This window comes from Festucalex cinctus, chromosome 5, assembly GCF_051991245.1.
Source record: "Festucalex cinctus isolate MCC-2025b chromosome 5, RoL_Fcin_1.0, whole genome shotgun sequence".
Classification (NCBI taxonomy): domain Eukaryota; kingdom Metazoa; phylum Chordata; class Actinopteri; order Syngnathiformes; family Syngnathidae; genus Festucalex; species Festucalex cinctus.
Genome location: NC_135415.1, coordinates 30,854,432 through 30,865,550, shown reverse-complemented (window position 1 = coordinate 30,865,550; position 11,119 = coordinate 30,854,432). Strand labels below are relative to the sequence as shown.

Below are 11,119 nucleotides of genomic sequence, written 5' to 3'. Positions count from 1 at the left end.
TCCTCCAACTTCTTGCACTGGGACGGGAAGGAAGGAAGGAAGCTGGTCGGAAAAGTGGCATGGAACGAGAGGATGGAGGATTCCCACTTATTTCTTTTGGAATGCGCAGCCAAAGGGATTTTTATTTTTTTTGAGATTCTGGCGATGGAAATTGAATGCAACTCTTGAATCCCAAACAGCGCGCCCGGCAGCATGCGTGGCTGCGACGCACTCTCCCTTCTGCAAAACTCTCTTTTTGGACCACTGTGGGATTTATGTTTTGATTCAACTTTGGCGGGCAAGGCGGTCTTGCACCAGAAAGCTGTGTAAGTTCGGCCACTCTGATCTGGTTTCATAAAAGACTTTGTTGCTGTGTCAGATAACCGATGATGGACAGATTCTTCATTGTTGGTCAACTCAAATAATAAGGATGCGTTCGATTGCAAACCGGGACCGCGTACTGTCCGTTTTGCTGGTGCTGTGCATCAGCGAGGGCTCGGCCATAAGCTCCATTGACCCGGAGTGGCCAGGAGAGGGGAAATGTCAACAAATCAGCATCCCCCTGTGCAAGGACATCGGCTACAACATGACGCGCATGCCAAATCTCATGGGTCACGACAGCCAAAAAGAAGCGGCCATGAAGCTGCAAGAATTCGCAACGCTGATCCAGTTCGGATGCCACGCTCACCTGAAATTTTTCCTTTGTTCGCTTTATGCTCCCATGTGCACCGAGCAAGTGTCCAACCCCATCCCAGCTTGCAGAGTCATGTGCGAACAGGTCCAAGTGAAGTGCTCGCCTATTTTGGAGCAGTTCAACTTCCCCTGGCCGGACTCGCTGGACTGCTCGCGGCTCCCCACCAAGAACGACCCCAACTACCTGTGCATGGAGGCGCCCAACAACGGCTCGGACGAGCCGCCCAAAGTCTCGCCCGATTTCCGGCTGCATCGTCCCCTCAACGGAGCGGACCTGCACCCGAAGGAGACCGGCAGCAGGAAGGTTTGCAGCAACCCCGGCAAATTCCACTACGTCGAGAAAAGCCAGTCGTGCGCCCCCAAATGTTACCCCAAAGTGGACGTGTACTGGAGTCAAGGGGACAAGAAGTTCTCCTTGGTGTGGATCGCCATCTGGTCCATCCTGTGCTTTGTCTCCAGCGCTTTCACCGTGCTGACTTTCCTCATCGACCCGCAGCGCTTCAAATACCCGGAGAGGCCCATCATCTTCCTGTCCATGTCCTACTGCGTTTACTCCGCGGGCTACCTCGTGCGACTTTTCGTGGGAGCCGACAGGATCGCCTGCGACAGAGACAACGGGGTCCAGTATGTCATCCAGGAGGGTCTGGAGAGCACCGGCTGCACCATCGTGTTCCTGATCCTGTATTATTTCGGCATGGCCAGCTCGCTTTGGTGGGTCATCCTGACCCTCACGTGGTTTCTGGCCGCCGGAAAGAAGTGGGGTCACGAAGCCATCGAGGCCAACAGCAGCTACTTCCACCTGGCGGCGTGGGCCGTCCCGGCCGTGAAGACCATCACCGTCCTGGTGATGAGGAAGGTGGCGGGCGACGAGCTGACGGGCGTCTGCTACGTGGGCAGCATGGACGTCAAAGCTCTCACGGGCTTCGTGCTCATTCCGCTCGCCTGCTACCTCATCGCGGGGACGTCCTTTCTCCTGTCGGGCTTCGTGGCCCTCTTCAACATCAGGAAGATCATGAAAACAGAAGGGGAGAACACGGACAAGCTGGAGAAGTTGATGGTTCGCATCGGGGTCTTTTCCGTGCTTTACACCGTCCCGGCCACGTGCGTCATCGCCTGCTACTTCTACGAGCGACTCAACATGGACTACTGGCGCTTGCGGGCGACGGAGGACAAGTGCGAGGGCGCCGGCGGACGGGAGGAGTCCGAGTGCCTTTTGAGCGCCTCCGTCCCCGCCGTGGAGGTCTTCATGGTGAAGATCTTCATGCTGCTGGTGGTGGGCATCACCAGCGGCATGTGGATCTGGACCTCCAAGACCTTGCAGTCGTGGCAGAACGTGTTCAGCAGGAAGCTTCGAAAGAGAAGCGGACGGAAGGCGAGCAGCGTGTTCGCCGGCGGCCGGCCTTACATGAAACCTCGCCCGTCTCTCAAAGGGCACGCGACCAAGTACGAACCCACGCGGCCCCCGCCCACCTGCGTGTGAACCCCGTAAAACACTCGGAAAACACGGGAGACACTTTATGCAACATGTTTTGTTGTATCTCAAACGACAAGAGCTGCCTTTGTTTGTGTGAGAGAAAAAAAAATGCTTCTCTTCTGTTATCCTGCTGAGGATCCTGTTGGAGGGAAAAAAATGCATTGATTCAATTACGAGCAAAGGATTTGTGCCATGGGGTTACTTGAATAAATGTGCAATAGATGTTTTGCTTCCACGCGACAAAGACGCTTGTACTGTTTAGTGGAAGATTACAGACGAAGAAAAGGACCCCAGAGACAATGGAGGCAAATGGTCAGACGTGTCTCGAGGCTTTTTCATGGAAATGGAGACCGCCGGCGTCATGTATGTTTGAACTGGAGCGAGAAGGGCTGTCGAAAAGCGGGCCGGTCCTTCTTCAACTGCCTTTTGTGAGGCAAATCCATGCTGTCAATTAATGAAGCACTCTGCATCGAAAAGTTGCTCGTATGCGCTATGGACTTTTCAGTTGCGCTTTTATAGCACAAGGAAACAACGTTTGTATTTCTAAAACTGCAGGTTTTATAAATAAATAATACAACAACAACAACAAAAACGTTCTAGTTTTAAATACAGTTGAGTCGCTTTTGCTGTCTTCAAACACCCACACAGAAATTGTTTTTTTTTTGTTTTTGCAGCGCTTGCCTCTGAGTCCAAATCATGTATCTTTACTCCGTGCCAACTTATTTTCAGTGAAGCGAGACGAAATATTTGATGACGCCATAGGCAACCGAAATATTGAATTGCCTCTGTTACGCTTAGCGGCCGCAACATTAGGTACGGCTGCATGCAACATCATGCTCGTTTTAACCGGAAATTATTGTCGTGCTTGTAGCATGCAGCAGTGTTGAAATGCACTGAATCATACTGAGAACTAGTTTTTTTCTTTTTATATATTTTGTTTGCCTTACATGAGAGAAACAAAACAGTAGACAGCTCTCAGTGTGATTCGGAGCAGTCCTACGCTGCTGACAGCTGCAAGTAGAATGTATTAAAATCTTACATGCATTGTTATGACTAAAAAAAAAAAATCATACTTTTATTTGTAAGTTGGATTTTTGATACAGATCTTGCAATGCATTCGATTGTGCAGCTGTACCTAATGTTGTGACCAAGTTAGTATAAATGAGCCTCTTCCTGCAAGATATTATCTGGCAAGTTTTCTCATACATAAAATATTCATTTTAATTCTTCATTAAAAAAATAAAATAATCAAAAATTGGAAAATGAAAGACAAAATTGGTCAGTTTCGGAGTTTTGCAAAAGACATGAATGATGATGACTTTCAACATGAACGTAATGGCTGGATGTTCGTACAAGCTTTTTAGTGTGACTTCCTGGCGCAATTTGGTCCCAGCCCATCCTCGCCTTCCTCTCTTGAATGTGTTGCTGCGTATCAATGGAGGCGCTTGTTTCAATAATCCAGCGCTCATTCACGACAGGATTAGACCGTTTGAAGGCTTTTGACTTTGAAAGGAGGATTGCTGCAAACCCAAAATACAAAATATCTGTCATCATCTCCTCTCTTCCTTATCAGCAAAGCGTGGTGACGTTTCTAAAGGCACATCTGGTTGCATTTTAAAACAGATATGATTGGCGGAAATATGTTCTTGAAGCATAAGAGTATGTTGGAAGTGTATATCATCTAAGAACTATTAGTATCGTGGGTAGAAGAAAAAAAAGTGACATCAAATATGACACAATACAACATTCACATTTAAATCACTTGACATTCTAGAAATTCATTCATTCATTCATTCATTCATTCATTATTTCATTTATTTCAGGCAATAATCAACATTAACAATACATCAATTTTTCCAAACCTAAACCTCGCCTGAAAAGGAGTGGGAGGAAGAAAAACTTATTAAGTCCCACCCCCAATATCATGAGTATCAAAACAAATTTCGTTACTTCCCTATAAACTTGCACTAACCAACAGCGGTCGTCATACTGGAAAACTATGTGTTTACAAACAATATGTTAATTAAGTAACATGACATCAACAAATAAATAATCTAAAATCTAAATCATCAAATAAATGGTTATCCCAAACAAATCTTACAACATCACATTTCAAAACGACCTGTTGTGAGAGTACAAATCCCACGGGTGCGCACCGTCCTGCTTTTTTGGCAGAAGAGAGTTTGAGAAACCACATAATGCTTTTTGTTCCTGAGGGCATTCGAGTGCCTGCATCAACCGAACCTGTTTTTACAGTCAAAAAGCACATGACTCACAACCCCAATGTGGCTGAATCAAAGTACAGCAGTGCCTATTGATACTCCAACTTGGATGGGGAAAAAAAAAAAAAAAAAAAAAAGCTGCGAGCTCTTCTGAGAGCTTCTAGCAAGGCCACCTGGATACGAGCCTCCAAGGTGTCTGGGAAGGTTGTAAATATAAGTGACAGTTAGCGCCCCCCCTCCAGGGTTTCTTCAGCCATGTAGGCTTCACTTTTCTTCTTCTCTCTTCAAAGGGAAAGAAATTCCGCTCAGAGCAATGGCAAAAGTATTGCTGTTGAGAAAGTTTTTTTCTTCTTTTTTTTTTTTTTTTTTTTCAGGAAGGGGGTGTCACAGTATGTAGTCTTGGTGATTTTTTTTTTTTTTTTTTTTTTTTAAGCCTAGAATCTTCTTTATTAGATCAGACACATTCAGACAACTATGATTTTTTTTTTCTCCTCGTATTGATCTTTAAATGGACTCATCCCATTTCTGTCAGAATTTATATTGACTGCAGGGAGGCAAGGTAGGATAATGCTCAAAAGATATTTAATAATTTAAAAAATACATAATAATAATAATAATAATAATAATAATAATAATAATAATAATAATAATAATAATAATATCGCGATTGGCTGGCAACCAGTTCAGGGTGTCCCCCGCCTACTGCCCATAGCCAGCTTGGATAGGCTCCAGCACCCCCTGCGACCCTTGTGAGGAGAAAGTGGTTCATAAAATGGATGGATGGATAATAATAATAATAATAATAATAATAATAATAATAATAATAATAATAATAATAATAATAATAATAAAGGCAAACAGGTACTTGACTACTAAAAAAAAAAACAACAAAAAAAAACACATAAAACACAAAATTCCAAAACAAGATTCAAAGCACAAAGCAAAACAGGGAACAAACAAAGTAACCAAGGTCAAGAAATTAAACAAAACACTGCTAACAAGACAACGACAAAATTTACACGTTTCAAATCAAATTGTCCATTTCAAATTGGTCGGCAATTGCCGATAATTTTTGGCAAATTTCTTTATTATCTGGTTTATCTGTTTGACGTCAAATTGGTTGATAATTGCCGATAATTATCGGCCACCGATCTTATCGTGAAAACGCAGCACAATCGCTGTATTCGTCGGAATGATGCATCACTTTTATTTATTGTTTGACTTAATTAATCTGACAGAATTGGCAAACATATTTCAAACATGGAGGATCCATTCAAAGCAGACACAACAAATTCTCTTGTGCTAAAGTCAGAGTGGCTTCACCAGTTTCTTTGAATCGTTCCTCTACGTCAGTGAAAAGACACGCCTCCATCTTGCTGTGTGTGGAGCTCGCATATAAAAGCTGTAGACGAAGATGTGCAAATTGCCCTTTGTCTGCTTCTGCTGCAAGCAGCCGTAAAGTTCTTCCGACGCAGACGGTGACATAAATCACACCGCTGGGATGAATGCACGGCGTCTGCGGCGGCTCCTCTTTGATCAGACTTTTTTTTTTTTTGGAAACGCCCTGCGTCCTCATCCTCAGCTGCTACAACAGCACCTGTTTACCCGTTCGGGCCTGTCGGTTTTGGCAAAGCCGTTGCGAGCCTCTCAATGTCACGGACTTATACATGACGCGCAGACATACACACAAAGGAATCCGACTGGCGCTTTGCCTTCTTTGAGCATACGTGCCGCTAATGTGCCCGGCTACGTTGACTCACTCTCGTCTTTTAACAGACAGCTGATCTTAAATGTAATTCTGTCGCCTTTCTGAAAGTTATTCCCGATCTGGCTTTAAAAGAGACAGAACGGAGTCAGGGCATCAAATGAAATGGTTTGTTTTCTTGCTGAAGAGCTATTTGTATCTTGGCGAAAGATGGCTATGAGACAAAACAAAACAAAAAAGAACTTTAGCGTAAGAGGAGCAAGTTCCATAGACCCGAAGAGTCATCAAAAGAATGCAATGAAAGCTCCCTCACATCCCTCAAGTTCTTCTGGTGTACAAATCCAGATTTCAGAGGATTATGGTTCAAGCATGTGTGGGTGGCCTTCATGTTCACAACTGATCTGTATAGCAAGGAATCAAGGGCAACGCAAGTACTGTATACATGCCCGATGAGCTCCCAGACACACCTCAGCGAGCGCGTGCAGGCGCTTGCTCGTCTACTCTTGAAGGTGAGAGTAATTACACCAAAACGGGCAACAATGAAAAAGCAACGAAAGGGGCATGGCGCTTTTTTCAAAATGCATAATGAACTTGCCTTGCCGGCCGGGCCCCTCGAGTGATCAAACAATTGTTTGATAGCGGCTCTGGCTTGAAAGACGACCGAATATGTTGATTTGCGTGCGCGCAGAAGCGAAGTGACTTTGAGGAGGAGATCAGGCAGATTAGTGTTAACTGATGGAGACCTGCGCAAACGGACCCTCCCCCCCTTGCATACAAGCGGGCCAGCGACACACTTCCTCTGAGGAGCGGTTAGTCGGGCTGAATAAAACATCAGCCAGGCGGGCAAGTTCTGCTCCTTTGCGCTTACCAGCCTGATGATGCGCTTTCCGAGTCCGTAACATGGAATTAGTGGCCTTTAATTAGCAGAACAAGTCAAGACTGCATATCGTTAGTCGTACAGTATGTACCAATCAGCCACAACATTAGGACCACCAGTACATTCTAATCCAATACAACAGATTGTATAAATAATTGTGTCTACAAGCATTGTCATGCTGAGGTTCGACACTGTCAGGGATGGAGGTGTTCATTGTTTACAAATTTTATTTGTACTTGTCGTTGTTTTTAATAGTGTAGGATTATTTTGCTCACGAGGGCTTTTTTTTTTTTGTCGTATAATACAACTAAATGTTATTCATTTCAGGATTAAGCGCATTTCCCCTCATTTTTATTTTCGAAACGGGCAGTCATGTTCATTAAAGCGATACAAGCCTTATAAATCATTTTCTAGTACTGAATTGGGCATTGTGTATAAAGAATCAAAGTACAAATATATCTGGCATCTTATTCCCTAAATTTTCTTTTAAAGCGGTTAAGTATCAAAATAAGAACAAACCGTGGTGAAGGCAAATATCCTGGTCACGTGATCGTGACGACGTATCTCGTGCGTAAACGACAGCGACACTCGTTTACTCGCATGGGAGCTTGCTGACGTAATGGGCAAAGAAAAAGGCCGTCTTCTATCCCAACTACTTGCGCCAATTCTGGTCAGAGTAAAATCCTCAACACATCAGGTGGGGGGCCTTTCCTAATGTGTGCTAAACCGTAACATGTAGCATGTAGCATGTAGCATGTAGCATGTAGCCTAGCAGAGTAAAAGTCACCCAGATGTTTTGCGTCCAGGTTAGGGATCATCCACAATTTTACATTTCCAGTGTGAACAATGTCAACGGTGACTTGACTGGTAATTTGAGCCTCCGTAACACGCAACTTGTAGACGGTCCCCAACTTTGACTCACTATGAGCCGGCCAGCTGAATGAGTCCTCCTTATTGGCCAGTTTCATGCCAGCTTTTGGCTGGATCGAGTCCTTTGGCTGTACCGCTTTTGAAGCAGCGCTTCTTTGCTAATGGGCGTAATTGCACCTTTTGCACCACCAATAATTCCTCCAGAGCCTCTTTGTTGTCATTCAATGTGTATTTTACGCGCTTGATACGTCACGATGATCACGTGACTGTCCAAAATGGCCGATACTGTACTTAATGCAAAAATAATGTAGAAACAACCTGTCCAGACACAAAAACAACCATCTCGGCTCATATTACCAATACATGATTAGACATATTTATGAAAGGAAATGACATAATCACGTGTGTAATTGCATTCAAAAGTGAGAGCAAGCGTGTGTGCATGTGCCTGCACGCTGTGCTTGTGACTGCCAGGAAGTGACAGAATTGACGGTGACATGGGGAGAGTGAGCATAAAAGACGGATATTTTTCATTTTATTTTTAAATAAATATATTTTTGATAGACGGTCACATGAGCTAGGGAAGGATGCACAGGAGGAGAGAACGATCGCGGATCCGCCAGCGATTGTGAACGCCGCTGAGAGAAAGCGCCTGCGGTTCAAACGCACGCACGGCAAACTAAACAAAGAGTGACGCCGCAGAGGGAGATCACATGAAAGGAAGGAACACAATCAACTGTCACATAAACTTGGAGACAACATGTTGGCACAATAAATGGAATGCGGTCGTTTGAGGTTCGCACCCGGCAATGGACACGCATGCATGTCATAATTATCTTTTCACACTGGAAACGGTGGAGTCAATATGAACTGGCAGGCAGGGAACAAAAAAATGTTTTAACATACAGAATTCCAAGATAATGTCCGAGTTTGCGACGAGCTTATTTAACACAGCCACGGGACGGCAAGCAATTTAAGATAAGTACTGAGACGCAGGCCCGCTTGAGCGTTGGGACTTGCAAGTGTATCTGATGCCAGCGCACGTGATCGTTGGAGTACTAAAACAAGTGAAAAAAATGAAAAAAAGAAAAACTTTTTTAGGGTCATTGAAGAAAGTTACATATTTACTCATAATTCATGAAAAACAAATGCATGGTATTATCTGATTGGCTGTTGACCAGATAAAGAGATTAAAGATTCCTGACATCACATAGCTTCTGACATCACGTAGCATCTTACCAGTTGAAACTAGATGCTGGTTACATCAGTTCAAAACAGACACTTGACCACACGGTCATGACCCAAACATAACCCTTGCATGACCCAAACATAACCCTGTCATGCCCTTGCATGACCCAAGCATTCTCCTGGCATGACCCAGTCATGACACATCCATTCACCCTCACATATCAGCTAACGAAAACTAAGAGATCAACTAAGAGCTCAAAATTGGAAAAACAAAACAAAACGTTTTCATCAAAACCAAAACAAAATACTTGAAAAAAATAACACAAACAGCTTTTTACTAGCTTTGTTGTGAAAGTTTTAGCAAATTTGTGAATTTATTGATCGTATTATGAGGATTTTGTGTATACATATGTATTGTTGTTTGTCTTAAATTGTTGTAACGATTGTGCGTTTTTGTTGCACCTGTGGCCAGGTCACAGACTTTTAATCTCAATGTGTTTCCTACATGGTTAAATAAAGGAAGGATGACTAAGATTATTCTTATTCTTATGGTATAGTATTTCTTTTTCTGTATAAATACCAAAATTGTGCAAATTAATGTCATTCATCTTTTTTTTGTACTCTACAGCCTACTATATGTAATCCCTAGCCAGGACAGACATTGCCTCTGGCCAACAAGGATTCCGATTTTGAAGTAAGCCCTCTGTCAGACGAGGAATGAACCGAAGTAAACGTCAAAGTGAAAACAGGAACGTACTAGCCCGGATGAGGCGTTGTTTAACTTTGTTCAATCAAGCCTGTTGGATCTAAAAGCGGCAAAAGGCACGACGGGGGGAGGTCAGAGAGGACGGCGAGCGCTTCTTATATGTGACCGAGACACTTTTGAGCACCGCTGCAAGGGGCACCGAGTCAGTTCATTTATATTCAAGGATTTGACCTGCAGACAACAGCGGTGTCAGCGAGGTTAAGACAGCTGCGCCTTGTTGCATTGTGCCCTTGCCGAAAAGCCAGTTGCCCCCCCCGCCTCGCATGGTTGCCATAGTGAGCCAATAACATTTTGTCACATTCATGTACTTGCACATTCTTGCTCTCATCCTCTTTTTTTTTTTTTTTTTTTTTAATTCCAGCAGTGCTGCTTCACCAAGACGCTCCCAAGTAAGACCGACAAAGGTTTGCTAGCCTACGGTCTACTCCTACAACCCCATGCACATAGCTGGCTCCCAATCTGCACGAGCTGCCCTTCCCAAAACACATGGCAATTATTTTTTCCGCTTTCTGTTATGGGATTCGAGTGGGTGGATTGTTTCATATTTATGCTGAAAGACAAACAAACAGGATGCGCTTCTTTGAATCCGGACTGCAGAGATTTAAGTCAAGTTGCTGAAATTCAACAAAAAAAAATAAAAAATGACTGCGCTTCAAACTGAGAAGAAATAGCAAGTGGAACCCGACTGAGACGTTTGTAAAGGAAACTAAGTGATTGGCGGTCTGCCTGTTTAGCATCTCGTTGTCAGAGAAAAATGCTCCTAGGGCCATTTTCAAGGAGAAGTGACTGAAAAGAAAATTGCAGCTGCATTTCGCAGTCGAGCTGGCGAGTGGCTGCTCTCAGGTGGTCGGGCATGTCGGTGCCTCACCAAACACCAGCGTGATGGCTTCTGCTATTGGGCTCTGTAATTACAGGCAAGGCATAAATCACAGAGAGGTAGCACAAAGAGACAAAGGCCGAGAGAAGCGTTTGGCCCCGGGGGGCCGAAGTGGGTCACGATACAGAGAAACATTCTGCTCTCTCCTAAATACTCATTCCAGCCATCCCTAATGTTTCAGTTTCTCCCTCTCAAATTAACAACACAAGCCCTGTCAAGGGGCTTTAACCTTTTTATAGCCGTGTCAGTCAGACAATTCTGAGTACTTAATGACTTGTGTCATATCCTTATTCAACCACAGGATGCTATTTGTAAAGTGGCTCATTTGCAGTATTTTTTTTAAACAGGTGTGAAGTGTTTATTTATTTATTTATTTATTTATTTATTTATTTATTCGTCGAGTGGTTAGCACGTCCGCCTCTCAGTTCTGAGGACTCGGGTTCGAGTCCAGGCTCCGACATTCCTGGG

At 44.1% G+C, this 11,119-nt stretch overlaps 1 protein-coding gene across 1 annotated transcript; it reads left to right on the top strand.

The window, feature by feature from the left end:
* Nucleotides 1–2,722, top strand: fzd10 (frizzled class receptor 10). The gene has a single exon (XM_077521587.1). It carries the CDS (start codon nucleotides 410–412, stop codon nucleotides 2,150–2,152), a length of 1,743 nt encoding a protein of 580 aa, XP_077377713.1. The 5' UTR covers nucleotides 1–409; the 3' UTR covers nucleotides 2,153–2,722.
* Nucleotides 2,723–11,119: the final 8,397 nt, after the last annotated feature.